Source organism: Tachypleus tridentatus, chromosome 13 (genome assembly GCF_004210375.1).
Source record: "Tachypleus tridentatus isolate NWPU-2018 chromosome 13, ASM421037v1, whole genome shotgun sequence".
In the NCBI taxonomy this organism is placed as follows: domain Eukaryota; kingdom Metazoa; phylum Arthropoda; class Merostomata; order Xiphosura; family Limulidae; genus Tachypleus; species Tachypleus tridentatus.
In genome coordinates, this window is record NC_134837.1 from 69,634,430 (window position 1) to 69,652,490 (window position 18,061).

An 18,061-nucleotide genomic window follows, 5' to 3' on the forward strand; every position below is an offset into this window, starting at 1 on the left:
TCATCTGAAGACACTTTCTCTGTTGCTTTCTGTTGCTGCTCCTACTGAAGGTCTTAGAGTTCTTCCGTGGTGAGCTCAGTGTTGTGGTCTTCCACCAACACCTCCAAATCATCACCACTCACATTCAAGCCCATACACTTGCCTAGTGAGACAATATCCTCGACAACAGGCTCAGCCTCAAAGCCTTCAAAGTCTCTATCTGCTACTGAATCTGGCCACAATTTCTTCCAGGCTGAGTTCATGGTCCTCAAAGATATTTCCCTCCAGGCTTTGTCTATGATCCTTAAGCAATGGAGGATATTAAAGTGATTTTTTTAGAACTCTCTGAGGGTTAACTCAGACACAGGTCAGAGGTCGCTTCAAAGCACCTTTGAAACAATGTTTTGGTGTAGAGTTTCTTAAAGGTCGATATGACCTGTTGGTCTATGGGCTGAATGAGAGGAGTCGTGTTAGGGGGCAAGAGCTTCACCGTAATGAAACTGTACTCCTCCACCAACCCATCTTCCAAGCCTGGTGGGTGAGCAGGTGCATTGTCCATCATAAGAAGGGCCTTGAGTGGCAACTGTTTTTCCGTGAAGTAATTCTTTACACTTCGGGCAAACACTTAATGGACCCACTCCATAAAAAACTTGCCTGGTTACCCATGCTTTACTATTAGCCTTCCACATGACATTTAGTTTACTTTTCAGGACATTATTTTCCTTAAAATCCTCGGGTTCTCAGAATGGTACACAAGCAAAGGCTTAAGTTTTAAGTCCCCACTTGCATTACTACATAACAATAGAGTAAGCCTGTCATTCATAGCAGTGACTACTCCTCCTTGGTGATGTAGGTCATCTTTGGCATTTTCTTCCAAAAGAGGCCTGTCTCATCACAGTTGAACACTTGTTGGGGAATAAAACCTTCAGCTTCTACATAGTCCTTAAATTCCCTAACAAATTTATCAGCAGCATCTTTGTGAGAACTGGCACCCTTTCCATGTCTCACCACACTATGTATGCCACTTCTCTTCCTACAACTTTCAAACCACCCCCTACTAGCCTTAAAGGCATCACTTGTATCAGCACTCATTCCAGGGGTGTTTTTCAGGAGGTCAGCATGCAACTGCTTTGCTTTTTCACAAATGATGGTCTCAGAAATGCTATCACCAGCTAACTGTTTTTCGTTTACCCAAATCAACAACAGTTTTTCTACCTCTTCCGTTGTTTGTGATATTTAATTCATAAGCACTGTCACTCCTTTTAAAACATCAGCTCTTTTGATAACCTCTTTATTTTTCAGTATGGTGCAGACTGTAGAATTCGCCATACCAAACTGTGTAGCAAGGTCAGGCACTCGAACACCACTCTCATACTTCGCTATGAGATCTTTTTTTACCTCTATTGTGGCTCTAACAACTTTTCTGTTTGGTTTGATGCTTTCATTATCCTTCTTTGACCCCATGGTGGCTTACTTAATCAGAATATTTAGAAAAACAACAAAACAAAAATAAAAACGAGAACGTTCACAGCAGATTTTAGCGGGGTGTGGACTGAGCGACAGGTGCGGGTAAAATGTTTTGGGCCGAAAATGGTCGAAGGGTCGTTCGAGTCATCAGTCGGGTTATTTCAGGGGTTCGAGCCACGACAGCTTGGTTCGGGAACCGAGTTTATGTTCGACGACCGAGACATTTTTTTTCTCAAACAATATGTTCGAAAACCGAATTGTTCGAGAAGGGAGTCGTTCGAGAACCGAGGTACCACTGTATATGCTCTTATATAGTAGATTCGGAACCTGGTAGTGCATATTTGGTTACATATTTAACATATATATATGTTAAACATTATAGTAAACTGTAGTTACAAACGTAACAGATGTTCAGTAGTAAATGGTTCGTTGTTTTTGTAATACATTGTAAATAGTAGTAAATTGTTCGTAACAGACACGCAGATTGGACTTTAACAAATATGTAAAGGTGAGTTTCAATATATTTAATACAAATAACACTGGGGAACACTCATTTTGTTGCATTTAAAAAAAGACCTTTCTATAGTCAATTTGAGTGTGTTGATTTCAAATCTGAAGTCGGTTTTTGTCTGCAAGCTACAGATTTTATGCAATTTGACATTTTTATTTATTTTTTAATTTTTCGTTATTATAGGAATAGCTTATCAATTTGTTTGTGTATTTTATTCAGGTAGGAATTTGCGTTTGTAACTTTTGCGTTTGTACACTTCATCTGGACAATCTCGTTTAATGCTCCAGCAGTAGTCAGCCATCATACTTTTGTCCCAGCGCCCTTGGTAGCGTTCTTCCATGACCTTTAGGTCTTGGTGGAATCGTTCTCCTTGTTCGTCACTCACAGCCCCCCAGGTTGTCAGGGAACTTATTAAGGTGGCTGTTCAAAACATGAAGCTTGATGCTCATGTTGCACCCGAGATCACGAAAAGCGAGGAGCATTCTGTTCACAAGTTCACTGTAGTTCTCTGCCTTATTGTTTCCAAGGAAGTTCTGAACGACTGCCACAAAGGATAACCATGCTGCCTTTTCTAAAGCAGTCATCTTAGCAAGAAACTGATCATCACGAATTAGGGTTCGAATCTGTGGGCCATCAAACACGCCTGCTTTGATCTTCTCAAATGATAACCCTGGTAAAGCTGTGATGATGTGTTGGAAACATTCACCTTCGGTTTCCAGTGCCTTGACAAATTGCTTCATCAAACCTAATTTGATGTGAAGAGGAGGAAAGATGATCTTATCTCTGCTTACAATTGGGTCTTGTATGATATTTGGCATGCCTGCTTCAAGGGTGTCACGAATAGGCCAGTCCTTCTGGACCCAATGTCTGTCTCGTGCTCGGCTGTCCCACATACAGAGGAAACATGGAAACTTGGTGAAACCTTTCTGTTGTTCGAGAAGAAAGTTGACCATCTTTAAGTCTACACAAATGATCCAATTGTGCTCATGATATTTTAATAAGTCCATGACCATTCTCATATCATCATAGTCTTCCCGCAAATGCACTGAGTGACCGACAGGTACTGCTCCATAAACATTCCCATTATGTGAAAGAACACACTTTAGACTGCGTTTTGAACTGTCTAAAAAAGAGTCTCCATTCAGCATGACTATAGTAAGGTACACTCAGTTCTTTGAGATGCCCTTGGATGTCATGGCAGTAAACAAACTGTCTGTCTTCTGAAAAGGTCACTAAAAGCTGGTCACGCTTTCTGAAATATGATACTTTAACAGAGTGATCAACAAGATTTCTGCCTTGTAATCTTGATGCCAAAAGCTCTGCTGCTTTCTTTGAAAGACCTAAATCCCGCACTAAATCATTCAGTTCAGCCTGGGGAAGAGGCTTGGGGACGGGGAAAGGTTCAGTGTCTGAAGAACAGTTCTCCGATTGTGTACACTTTTCTGACAATTCACTGTCACAACTGTCTTGTTCGCTTGTATCATGTCAAATGTCTTTATCGTCCAATGAAGGCAAGCCTTTGAAAACTGGAACAGGAACTTCTTCAGAGTGCGGAGCAGGCCGAATAGCTGAGGGAATGTTCGGATACGTAATCTTATGTCGGTTTTTTCTTCCCAACACCTGTTGTGTTTACCATGCAGAAATAACAGTCAGTTACATGGTTGGTGGGTTCGCGCCAAATCATTGGAACACCAAAAGGCAGACCATTGCGTTTTCCTTTGGTCCAGTCTCGAAGCATTTCCTCACAATTGTGGCACACAACATGAGGAGCCCATTGCTTGTCTTGATCACCAAGATGAACTTCAAAATATGCCTTGTAGGCACGCTTGACGAACGAGGATATGTTACGTCTCTGACGATTGAGTGTGTAGCATCCACATATGTAGCAGAAGGCATCAGGCTTGTTTCTGCAATGATATATATTTTTGGAAGCCATGTTTGATCTGAAACAAAAGAAGAATGATCAAAATATTAGAAGCTATCTATATATATGGACGTGAAAATGCTTATACATGGTTTACGCAAGTTCACATTTGTACAATTTCATTAACCTCAAATTGCATACAAACTAGAGCTTGTAGAGAAAAACTAATTTCAGATTTGAAATCAGCGCCTAAATCTCCTTCAGAATCAGTTAAAATATCCAATGCAACTCAAAGTTACTGAAAAAGTGTTCCCCAGTGTAATCAGAAAACAGTTTCAGCATCCTTAACACAAATAAGTAGATAACAGTTTTCACATCCCTAAGACATAATTTCAGCGTCTTTAACACAGATAATCATATAATAGTTTCAATATATTTCAAATTAAACAACCAACAACAGAACGTAGTCGTTTTTACATTTAACAACCAACAACAGGGCGTAGTCGTTTTATTATTAAACAACCAACAACCGGACGTTGTCGTTTCAGTATTAAACAGCCAACAACAGGACGTAGTATAGTACTAAACAACCAACCACAGGACGTAGTCAAATATTTAACGCCTGGCATGGCCTAGCGCGTTAAGGCGTGCGCTTCGTAATCTGAGGGTCGCGGGTTCGCGCCCGAGTCGCGCCAAACATGCTCGCCCTCCCAGCCGTGGGGGCGTTATAATGTGACGGTCAATCCCACTATTCGTTGGTAAAAGAATAGCCCAAGAGTTGGCGGTGGGTGGTGATGACTAGCTGCCTTCCCTCTAGTCTTACACAGCTAAATTAGGGACGGCTAGCACCAGATAGCCCTCGAGTTGCTTTGTGCGAAATTCCAAAAACCAAACCAAACCAATATTTAACAATCAACAACAGGATGGTGATTTAGCTTCAGGAGAAAACCCTTACTGACCGCTGGTTTTCTAAGTCCAATAAGGTTTTATTGTACGGAATAATTGTATATCCAAAGTGTAGTTATATATTGGATACATAGTTTTGGTGTTATTTATATCTAACATGAAGCTCCTGGTGATATATTACATTTTAACCGAAACTGATCTATGGTTACTCATATTAGAGATGATGAAACAGTTCTGTATAGCTGTGTTGGAGGTACTGTAATCTACATCCTAACCTGACTTCTGTGTTAGAGATGGAAAATACATTCTAGTTATTTGCGTCAGAGATAACATCTCTAGTAGAATTGTTGTGACTTGAATAAAGTATAGAACTGTTGTGACTTAAGTACAGTATTTCCACAATATTAGTATGTTCGAAGTTGAATTACAGTAAAACAGCCTGTACCTACTTTGTGTTACAGATGTTACATTACAAATATTTTATGCCATATATATTGTATATTACAGATGTTGTATGCTACACGACTGGTGTTATGACCGAGTCAATGACAGAGAATGTTCCGTATACTACAAGAGTGGGCCGTACTTTCTTCGTTATAAGTGGCACATCAGGAAATCAGGGAAAGTCGTGTGTGGTAGGTTTGTTACACTTGGTTGTAGATCGTTATAAGTGTAATATCAGGGAAAGTCGTGTGTTAGGCCAGAGAGTGTTGGTTGCGTATTTCACCTAGTTTGATCTTTACACTTGCCGAGATAGTCTTAGTGAAGTTTGATACATTTTTATTTATGTGGTAGAATAGCTGTTATTGATATCATATATTATTTATGTTATATGCTTGTGAAGCTTCAGTGTTGGAGAAGAAACAATATATTCCAGGTATAATAATCAGAATAATTACATGTGTAGATAGTTCGCATATTTTTATACTTATGAAATATTATTCATTTTTCATCAGTTTCATTTCTTATATTTCCAGTACGAATTGAGAATGTCCCTGTTATGTTAGGTAGTGAGACACATTTATATTTTCAGCACAAAATTAGAATATCCCTGTTATGTTAGGTCGTGAGACACATTTCTATTATGCATATATTTTCAGTACAAAGTTAGAATGTCCCTGTTGTGTCAAGTAGTGAGACACATTTATATTATACATATATTTTCAGCACAAAATTAGAATATCCCTGTTATGTTAGGTCGTGAGACACATTTGTATTATACATATATTTTCAGCACAAAATTAGAATATCCCTGTTATGTTAGGTCGTGAGACACATTTGTATTATACATATATTTTCAGTACAAAGAATGTCCCTGTCATGTGAGGTAGTGAGACATTTATATCATACATATATTTTCAGTACAAAGTTAGAATGTCCCTGTCATGTGAGGTAGTGAGACATTTATATCATACATATATTTTCAGTACAAAGTTAGAATGTCCCTATTATGTTAGGTAGTGAGACACATTTCTATTATACGTATATTTTCAGTACAAAGTTATAATGTCCCTGTCATGTCATGTAATGAGACTTGCTTATACTATACATATATTTTCAATACAAAGTTAGAATGTCTCTGTTATGTGAGGTAGTGAGACATTTATATCTTACATATATTTTCAGTACAAAGTTAGAATGTCTCTGTTATGTGAGGTAGTGAGACATTTATATCTTACATATATTTTCAGTACAAAGTTAGAATGTCCCTGTTATGTTAGGTAGTGAGACACATTTATATTATATTTATATTTTCAGTACAAAGTTAGAATTTCCCTGTTATGTGAAGTAGTAAGACACATTTGTATTGTATATATATTTTCAGTACAAAGTTAGAATTTCCCTGTTATGTGAAGTAGTAAGACACATTTGTATTGTATATATATTTTCAGTATAAAATTAAAATGTCCCTGTTATGTTGGGTTGTGAGACACATTTGTATTATACTTATATTTTCAGTATTATGTTAGAATGTCCCTGTTATGTTGGGTTGTGAGACACATTTGTATTATACTTATATTTTCAGTATTATGTTGGAATGTCTCTGTTATGTTGGGTTGTGAGACACATTTGTATTACACATATATTTTCAGTATAAAATTAGAATGTCCCTGTTATGTTGGGTTGTGAGACACATTTGTATTACACATATATTTTCAGTATAAAATTAGAATGTCCCTGTTATGTTGGGTTGTGAGACACATTTGTATTATACTTATATTTTCAGTATTATGTTAGAATATCTCTGTTATGTTGGGTTGTGAGACACATTTGTATTACACATATATTTTCAGTATAAAATTAGAATGTCCCTGTTATGTTGGGTTGTGAGACACATTTGTATTATACTTATATTTTCAGTATTATGTTAGAATGTCCCTGTTATGTTGGGTAGTAAGACACATTTATATTATACTTATATTTTGAGTACAAATGTATAATGTCTGTTATGTTAGACATATTTATGGTATAATTAATGTGGTGATAAATAATTTTGACCAACACTCCACTGTATATATCCTTATTTAATTCTTATTTTAAAGGTTTAATCAACAACAAGTGTCTCCACAGGGTGTGTAAGTGTGATATTCAATTAGCACAATGTCTTCAGGAACACAGAGATGCCTACAATGCAACATATTCAACCGGTCGCATACAGAAAGTGGAATCGTAGACCATCAAGTCTTGGCGAGATCCCTTGGAAGTTTATTCAGATGTTACTTAGACTAGATACATATATTCTGTTGCTCTATAAGCATGAACTTTGATTAAATCTAATAAGATACAACATGATGTAGACAGTTTCATATAATGTTCATAGCCTTCAACATTAAACCAATGTAGAGTAAGCTGAAAGGCCTAGATGGAAATATTCAACATAATGTAGATAGTGTTTGAAAACACTTATAGTCTTCAAGAATCAACAGTTATCTGTTTAAAACAATTAAAAACTCTAGCTCAGCAACAAGATGTAAACTGTATACAATAATTCATTCAACCAAGTAACCTCTTCCCCCCCAAAAAAATAATTTGATCATATATTAAACCAATAAGAATAATTAATTCATTGACTTAAACTCAGTAAAGTAAAACATTGATGTAGGTAGTGCCTGATAATATTCTCTAGTCTTCAGTTTTTGACCCATAAAAATAGTTTACTCACTGACTTAAATACGATAATGTACAGTATAATGTAAGCCGTGTTTGATAATATTTCTGCTCCTCAATATTCAACGAATAAAAATAATTTTCTCACTGACTTAAATATGATAATGATATAAATACTCACAAATAACAACAGGTTCAATCCAGTTATTTACATGATCTTTCTGGGTGAAAACATGTGACTAAGTTTTTGGTCTTTGTGTGTAACCAAAAGAATCTGGATTTATATAAAATGAACAGAAATGCTCAAAAGTAAATATATCTACACAACAAACAGGAGTCTTTTTGATACCTGATCACATTCCTCTGAGATAAACATACATATCTTCTTAGACAACAGAAGAAACTAAATGTGGATACTATGACAATACATAAACCACTTTATTAAATTTATAATAATTTTATATTACCATAGAAGATATGAATCCCATAACACACTCTCTCTTCTCTCTCAGGCTGAAATTAAATTTAACCTTACTAAAACACCTTCAACACACATGGTAAGTTTACTTTATTCCTAGAAACACATAGACAACACAACTCTTTTAACAAGAAATTATAGTTAATAAGCCTAAAACATCCTGTAACACGACATGATTCAGAGGCATGTTATGTTTTCTTTACTATCAGAGGTACATATACAAACCATGATTAGAGGTTTACGAGATTGATTTTTGTCATTGTTTGTCTATAGCTGCATATGTAGTGAGAGTTGTGGCTATGTATGCAGAATCTTCACTTTGTTTTCTTTCACATTATCATCCCCTTATGCATGTTCAGTTCTCGAGGACCTAGAAGTATAATTTCTTTAAAACTAAGCTTTTTCTTTACATTTGTCATTCCTGTTCTCTTGCTTATGCTCTTTGGTATGATCACACCACGAATGGCATGGGAAATCAAAAAATAGTAATAACCTCTGCATTTAGATGTCTTATAATAAGGCAAAAGCAATTTTGTTGATAGGTGTTGTTATGAGGTGTTTATATCAATGAATAGTAAATGATGAAATTTGGAAACCAAATTTTCAACAATTATGAACGTCTGAATAAAAGTATTTTTCTTCACTGGTCTTGATTGTTTAATAACATTTTATTTTCTATTTTACTTGTTATTATCAAAAAGCAATAAGTAACGTGTGACTTAAAAATATCTCACTTAATATAAGTTTGTTGAAAGTTTGAACAAACAATGTGTGGAAAAGAAATCCTTTGAATTATGGGATTTGAAAATGAAATTCAGTTGAAGAGTTAATGTTCTACCAGTTCTGAATGTAAATATTATTTCTGTCTTTGTCTTAAACATGTCAGTAATGATTAAGTACATAAACTCTATGCATACCTTAAGAGGACACAGGAAAAAACCCATCAGTATCCCGAAGTGACCAACCCCACTAACTGATCTATAATTGATTAGCTAGCAAAGGAGCTATGAAATTATGTTTTTAAAAGAAATTCTTGACACATTACAAATCATTTCTAGTTGATTAAAACACATTTAATAGGTCCAAATATAAAACTCCAGGTGGAGTTATAGGATAAACAAACTTAACTTCTCACAAATTATCATTGGATTTCTAGAAATATGTAAATAAAAAACATAAACCTTGTAACAATGATGTGGTTTCATCATTATAACAATACCTTTCTGCACAGATTTGTTGTAACATCCAAACAAAAACCACACTTTTATTGTTGATTTCAGGTTAACACCCCCAAAATTAATTCTTTTTTAAACACAACAGAAATCCTAATCTGGTAACTTGAAGTTGTGGTTTTAGGTAAATATTCTTTACTGGAAAAACCTATACAAAGATTTTAACAAAAATATAAATAATAAATGATAGGCATGTGCATTCAATAACAAAAGATAGTAAAACTACTGAAAAAGAAAGAAAACGTACACTTTTCACTTCAGGAATAGACAAAAGCTTATCACTAATAACAAAAAAGGAAGGAACCCTTCTACACTTACAGTTAGTCTTAGCAGAGGTTTAAATTGATGCTGTGGTGATCCCTCATGATATACAATTAGTCTTTACAGAGGTTTACATTGATACTATGGTGTTCCCTCACATGATACACAGTTAGTTTTAGCATAGGTTTGCATTAAAGGTTTACTTTGATAACATGGTGTTCCCTTACATGATACTCATCAGTATTTGCATGTACTCAGTATTAAGATGATAACCTTAAAAGGTTGACATAGTTAAACTTGGTAATGTAAACAACATCTTATAATAGTTACAAGCTTCACTGTTCAGTTACTAGCAGTAGACATGTAACATAAGGAGTACTTTACAGTGCTGTGTAGTGTTGGACAATATAGTCTTCACGTTGTCGCCAATATCCATAGAAAGTAACTAATGAGTTAAATGCTATAACATGCACCATAATGTGCACTCTATCATATAATATTTAAGTATGGATATAAATACAACAACAACAAAAAACTATTTGTCCATCTAAGCTAAAGTTAAAAATAAAACTTCAGATATTAAACAAAGCTCCCTTTAAACGTATTTAAAACAACAACATCCACCAAATAAGAAAAATAAAATTAATGGTAACTCCTACCTTCTCAAAACCATTTTATATTTATATTATATCCATACTAGCAGAGAGAGTGATCTTTAAATTACATCACCAAAAAGTAATGTTTAAACTAAACTACCTAGTAGTGATATTTAAACTACATCACCAAATAGAGCAATGTTTAAACCACACTACCTAGAAGAGTGATGTTCAAACTACATCACCAAGTAGTAATATTTAAACCACACTACCTAGTAGAGCGATATTTAAACTACATCACCAAGTAGTAATGGTTAAACCACACTACCTAGTAGAGTGATGTTATTACTACATTACCAATTAGTAATATTTAAACCACACTACCTAGAAGAGTGATGTTTAAACTACATCACCAAGTAGTAATGTTTAAACCACACTACCTAGAAGAGTGATGTTTAAACTACATCACCAAGTAGTAATGTTTAAACCACACTACCTAGTAGAATGATGTTCAAACTACATCACCAAGTAGTAATATTTAAACCACACTACCTAGAAGAGTGATGTTTATACTACATTACCAAGTAGTAATATTTAAACCACACTACCTAGTAGAGCGATATTTAAACTACATCACCAAGTAGTAATGGTTAAACCACACTACCTAGTAGAGTGATGTTTAAACTACATTTCCAAGTAGTGCTGTTTAAACCACACAACCCAGTAGTGATGTTTAAATAACATGATCTAGTAGAATGATGTTTAAACTAAATCACGAAGTAGTCATATTTAAGCTACACTACCTAGTAGAGTTATGTTTAAACTACATCACTAAGCAGTAATGTTTAAACCACACTATCTAGAAGAGTGATGTTTAAACTTCACTAGCTAGTAAAATGATGTTTAAACTATATCACCAAGTAGTAATATTTAAGCCATGCCAAGTAGCAGTCATATTTAATCTTCATCACCTACTAGTGATGTTTAAACTACATCATCAAGTAGTAATGTTTAAACTACACTATCTAGTAGAATGATGTGTAAATTACACTATCAAGTTGACTAATGTTTAAACTACATCACCAAGCAGTAATGTTTAAACAACACTACCTAGCAGTGATGTTTAAGCTACACTACCTAGTAGAGTGATGTTTAAACTACATCACCAAGTAGTAATGTTTAAACTACATAACCACGTAGTAATGTTTAAACTACACTACCAACTAGAGTGATGTTTAAACTTCACTACCTAGTAGAATGATGTTTAAACTAAATCACCAAGGAGTCATGTTTAAGCTACACTACCTAGTAGAGTGATGTTTAAACTTCATAACCAAGTAGTACTATTTAAACACTACCCAGTAGTGATATTTAAACTACACTACCTAGTACAGTGATGTTTACACTACATCACCAAGTAGTAATGTTTACACCACACTATCTAGTTAAGTGATGTTTATACCACACTACCTGGTAAAGTGACTTTTAAACCACACTACCTAGTAGATTGATTTTTAAACTTCACTGCCTAGTAGAATGATGTTTAAACTAAATCATCAAGTAGTAACGTTTAAACCACACTACCTAGTAGAATGATGTTTAAACTATATCACCAAGTAGTGCTATTTAAACAACACTACCCAGTAGTGATGTTTAAACTACATCACCAAGTAGTAATGTTTAAACCACACTATCAAGTTGAGTGATGTTTATACCATACTACCTAGTAAAGTGATTTTTAAACCACACTACCTGGTAGATTGATTTTTAAACTACATCACCAAGTAGTAATGTTTCAACCCCACTACCTAGTAGAGTGATGTCTAAACTACATCACGAAGTAGTAATGTTTAAACCACATTACTTATTGGTATGATTTGAACTAAGTTATCTGTTAGTGCTTATTACACTACATTTCTTTAGATTAACTAGCAGTTTGGGTTAAACTGAATCATTTGTTGTAGATGTTCAAACTACATTGCTTTAGCTACAGGTGTGATATGAATTACATCGTCTGTTAGTAAGGTTTACACTACATTAGCTACTGATGTGGTTTAAGCTCTATCATTTGTTAGAGATGTTTTTACTACATTACTTACTGGTGTGATTTAAACAACATCATTTGTTAGAGATGTTTAAACCACATTACCTAGTGGTGTTATTGACTTACACTACATCATTTTTCAGAGATATTTATACTACATTACCTACTAGTGTGATTTAAACAATATTATCTGTTTGTGATGTTTACACTACATTACCTGCTGGTGTGATTTAAACAACATTATCTGTTAGCAATGTTTACACTACATTACCTACTGGTGTGATTTAAACAATATTATCTGTTTGTGATGTTTACACTACATTACCTACTGGTGTGATTTAAACAATATTATCTGTTTGTGATGTTTACACTACATTACCTGCTGGTGTGATTTAAACAACATTATCTGTTAGCAATGTTTACACTACATTACCTACTGGTGTGATTTAAACAACATTATCTGTTAGCAATGTTTACACTACATTACCTACTGGTGTGATTTAAACAATATTATCTGTCAGCAATGTTTACACTACATTACCTACTGGTGTGATTTAAACAATATTATCTGTTTGTGATGTTTACACTACATTACCTGCTGGTGTGATTTAAACAACATTATCTGTTAGCAATGTTTACACCACATTACCTACTGGTGTGATTTAAACAATATTATCTGTTAGCAATGTTTACACTACATTACCTACTGGTGTGATTTAAACAATATTATCTGTTAGCAATGTTTACACTACATTACCTACTGGTGTGATTTAAACAATATTATCTGTTAGCAATGTTTACACCACATTACCTACTGGTGTGATTTAAACAATATTATCTGTTAGCAATGTTTACACTACATTACCTGCTGGTGTGATTTAAACAACATTATCTATTAGCAATGTTTACACTACATTACCTACTGGTGTGATTTAAACAATATTATCTGTTAGCAATGTTTACACTACATTACCTGCTGGTGTGATTTAAACAACATTATCTGTTAGCAATGTTTACACTACATTACCTGCTGGTGTGATTTAAACAACATTATCTGTTAGCAATGTTTACACTACATTACCTACTGGTGTGATTTAAACAATATTATCTGTTTGTGATGTTTACACTACATTACCTGCTGGTGTGATTTAAACAACATTATCTGTTAGCAATGTTTACACTACATTACCTGCTGGTGTGATTTAAATAACATTATATTTCAGATATGTTTAAACTACATTACCTTAGCTACTGATGTGACTTGAAATACAGTCTCAACTATATGTGATAAATGAAGACTCAAACAAACTTTCTTCATTACAAGATGATAATATTTACTGGGTCCTAGATACAGATTGAGATATTAATGATTTTAAAGTTATACCAAATGGAAATGTTTGATGTAAAGATACTCTTTTGACTGCTGTATTTACTAATTATTAAAGTACCTAACAGAAACAAGTTTCTCCAAATTTATGTGTCAGTAACGTACACCCAGTAAGATCAAACACACTAAACAGCAATTGCCTCTCTGCCCTTCACATTTCCAGTTTCTAAAAATAAACCTGTCAGCCATCTTATAAGCTTTATCTAACCAGTAAGAAATATTTTTATAAAAAATTTAGGAAAAACGACCTACACACTTCAGATATATATATATACTTTTCATTTTATCTCATGTGGGTTCCTAATGGTTAATATCAAGCTTGAATGAAGTATTGATGACGATGTAGTCAAAATATTGTAGTACTCTATCTTTATTGTTTTTAGTACATCTGTCTTCTGCCCTTTTCCTTGGAGATTATCAAACTCCAAGAGGACTCTGTGACAGTATTTGAAACAACTTTTTAATTTGGCAAGTGTTATAAGGGAGCAGTAGTGAATGTTGGAACAAACTTAATTCTCAACGAGTTTATCTACTGAGAAAAGTGTTGAAAAGCATTAAGAATTTTCTATTATATAAACTAAATAGTACAAATAATTTCAAATTCTGTTTCAATAGTAAATGAAAACTCATAACAAACTTTTCACTTATTAACTGTACATTAGATCATGTGAACACAGATTTTATAAACAAAGATAACTTTACTTGCAAATATATATATAATGTATATTCCTAAGTAAACAAAATCATCTATTTTGTTGTCCCAGCTCTGGAGAAAGGTCAACAAGGTCATCTGCTTCTGCATTATGTGCGTCTTGTTCACTTATTGGGTCATCTTTCATTTCTGGTGATGGACAACTATCAAAACTGTCATATCGTCCAAAAATACCGGTGTTTTCAGCAGGGTTAACCAACAGTTGTTTTTCCTCAGTTGAAGACTCTAGCTGCTTCCGGGACACAGATTGTCTCACAGTTTTACCTAAAGATTTAAATACAATATTTGAAAAGTAAACAGGGAATAATTGTAATATCAATCATTATTAAAGTTTACTGAAAGAAAAAGAGACTGTACATAAAGATAAATTACCCTAAAGTATAATCATCAGACAAAAAGATGTAGTTAGGGGTAAAGTAACCTGACGTATCAGTATCTTTATATGTTACATAAACGTCAAAATTTTCAAAGGAACAGAAATACAAGTTGGCATTCTTATTTTCTGATTGTTTACTTTTTCCCACTAACTGATGGACTAAGAAAGCCAAGGTAATCAATATTTTACTAACAACATCTCTATACGTTGTGCAAAAAACTTCAGACAACCAACACATATCACTTGTACTAGTATAGACCTCAACTTTATGTATGGAAATTAATTTATGAAATATTTAAAACACTGTCAGGACACATAAGATTACTACCACCAGTTTAAAACATGAGTGACACCAGGTAAAAATAACTTGACTTACCAACATGGGAATGTGTTGTCAAACACCATGAATGACACTGTTACAAGTAACTTGACTCAATAATATGAGTAATGTCTTGTCAAACGTCATGAGTGACACAGCTACAAGTAACTCGATTTATAAACATGGGGAATGTATTGTTAAACACCATGAGTGACACAGCTACAAGTAACTTAATTTATAAACATGGGGAATGTATTGTCAAACACCATGAGTGACACATCTACAAGTAGCTTGACTTATTAACATGAGGAATGTGTTGTTAAATACAATAATATATATACAATACTAGATATATACAAAAGTTTAGAGAGTGAGTCTTACCAACATGGCGAATATGTTCTGACACATCATGAGTGACATCTGACACATCCCACATAGACATGAAAGACATACAACAAGGCACCTGTTCTGCTGCTAAATCTATGAAGGGGATGTGGGAAAATGCAAAGTAATGTGCAACAGATGCCAAGAACATTTCTATGCAGATCAAAAAATCCTGGAAAAAAATGAAAGAAATAGATTAAATATCTTTGGTTCTTTAATAAACTCTCAGATTTAAAAAAAATATCATTAAAATTATATTGTTCTGTAATCCTTTCTGAAAAAGAAATGATAAAATCAACAGAATTTTTCTTAAAATGAAATGTAGAGATCACTCAATGCCTCCATAAAGTCAGACTCCAAATTCATTTGGAAATTATACATGTACATAAATATTATCTGTTGACATATTTTAAAATTAAGAACCAAACATCTAAGATCTGTAGTTGTATGTAAAGTTATGTACATTCACCCAAACAAAGCTGCAAATGTGAAATGCTGGTTTTAATATAAATGTATTATTTTACATTTATCTGGAGTGTAACTGTCTTTTTTTATAACTTTTATGAAAATGTGTACATAAAAAGGATCTTCTACTTATTAGAAATAATTATTAAATTATTATTACACTTGTACTTTTTAAGATCACATAAACAATTTTTTAAGTGTTCTATGTACATATTGGAAGACTGAAATATCAAGAAGGTTGAGAACTTTAGGATATTTCACTAGTTTTATTCAGGAGTGAAAAGGTCATGTTTCATTTATTTAGAAAATATGTATGACAGTACAAAGTTTAATCCTATTTTTTAATTATAAACTAGTGTTTATAATTTTTTTCTCATACTTTTTCCTACACTATTCACAATAGTAAATTAAAAGCAGCTAAATTACAGCATTTTTACCAGATTACCATAACTGACCTGATTGGAAAGATACATTACATTGTTAGTATGGTTGACTTTGACAACAAATTTTATGCATTTATCAGACTTGTGGAAAAACTGATTTCAAAAGAACTATCAACATTTTCATGAACACATTTATCCAACAAAACTTGCCCTGAAAAAAAAGAAAAAACTTTCACTACGAACAAAATGAACTACCTAGATACAGAAAAAAGCAAAAATAAATTATTTTAAAGTTATATAAAATCTATTTTTCCAAATTATATATGTAAAAAATGGCTGGTATGAGTAGAAAAAACAAGGTGACTTTTTGTATTCTGTGAACATTCCAATACCAAATTCATTCAAAAACCAGGCACAAAACTAAGGTCTATACTATGTAAAAACTACACTGACAAACAAAACACCAACATTATTTATAAAATACAATGTAATAACTGCCACAACTTCTATATTGGAGAAGCAAGCAGAAAAATGAAAACCAGATTCCCTACACTCAATTACACAACCACCTTCAAACATGTGGTCAGCTATTGGTCAGTTACCTCTTTCTTTTGGAACCTGATGATGACTAAAGAAGGTCGAAACATTGGTCGCTCCTGTACATAGTGCTTTCTCTACCCACACCAGCTGTTTTTTACACACACAATTTTCTCTACAAGTGGGTTTCCTCGTCATCACAGATTATGTTTCCAAATAATTTGTTACAATATTTGCTACTCACAACTTATTAGACAGAACTGGTTCAGCATGACAGAGCTGGTAAACTAAGTTAACACTGGTTCAACATGACAAAGCTGTTAAACTAAGTTAACACTGGTTCAACATGAAAGAGCTGTTAAACTAAGATAACACTGGTTCAAAATGTCAGAGCTCATAAACTAAGTTAAAACTGGTTCAACGTGACAAAGCTCATAAACTACATTAATATATTTCACAAAAATGTTTGTTACATCAGTAACTCAATTTCTCATAAATTCAACAATCATATCTTTGAAAACAACACACATAATATTAAAATAGGTTATATTCACTGCAGCAACAACATGAAATTATGTGAGGGAGGTTATATTCACTGCAGAAAAATGTGAAATAAGCTAAGCTAAGCTAGTCTGTGAATATAAGGAAGTATCCAGCAGAACTGGTGAAAATATTATAAAATCCACCAAACTTCACAATCCACATGCATAGTGAAAACACCAACCACCCATCTTGATCACATATTTCACAGTCACCTCTTCTGGATCATCCAATATTGAACTTTTAAGTCAAGAAAGTTTATCTATTATAAATTAACTCCCAACTCTATACAATAACATAACTTCACTATAATTAAGTCTGTTATGAATACTTGTATAATACTGTTTCATTATGCTATTATTTAGTTATTTGGTTGTCCTTTAATTTATTTCATCTTTTTATTCTGTATTTAATAACATTTGTATAAAATGTTTAAACTTTATAAATAATTGTACTTAATAATCTACCCTATTCAATATAATTTGTTGAAGATGAAATATGTATATTCCAAA

General features: G+C 33.4%; 2 protein-coding genes across 5 annotated transcripts in view; one reads left to right on the forward strand and one right to left on the reverse strand.

Annotated features, from left to right (window-relative positions):
• The window catches only part of LOC143240963 (phospholipase A2 Scol/Pla-like), a 30,763-nt gene extending 21,810 nt beyond the window's left edge, over positions 1–8,953 (forward strand). For both annotated transcript variants that reach the window (XM_076484287.1, XM_076484286.1), the window contains exons 3-4: positions 5,235–5,362; positions 7,271–8,953. In XM_076484287.1, the coding sequence (XP_076340402.1) occupies positions 5,235–5,362; positions 7,271–7,401 (259 nt within the window). In that variant the 3' untranslated portion in view covers positions 7,402–8,953. The remainder of the gene's footprint in view (positions 1–5,234; positions 5,363–7,270) is intronic.
• A 5,232-nt stretch (positions 8,954–14,185) lies between these two features.
• Positions 14,186–18,061, reverse strand: part of LOC143240962 (transmembrane protein 184C) — a 33,389-nt gene continuing 29,513 nt past the window's right edge. For all 3 annotated transcript variants that reach the window (XM_076484283.1, XM_076484284.1, XM_076484285.1), the window contains exons 9-10: positions 15,622–15,796; positions 14,186–14,809 (exon numbers count right to left, since the gene is read on the reverse strand). In XM_076484283.1, the coding sequence (XP_076340398.1) occupies positions 14,577–14,809; positions 15,622–15,796 (408 nt within the window). In that variant the 3' untranslated portion in view covers positions 14,186–14,576. The remainder of the gene's footprint in view (positions 14,810–15,621; positions 15,797–18,061) is intronic.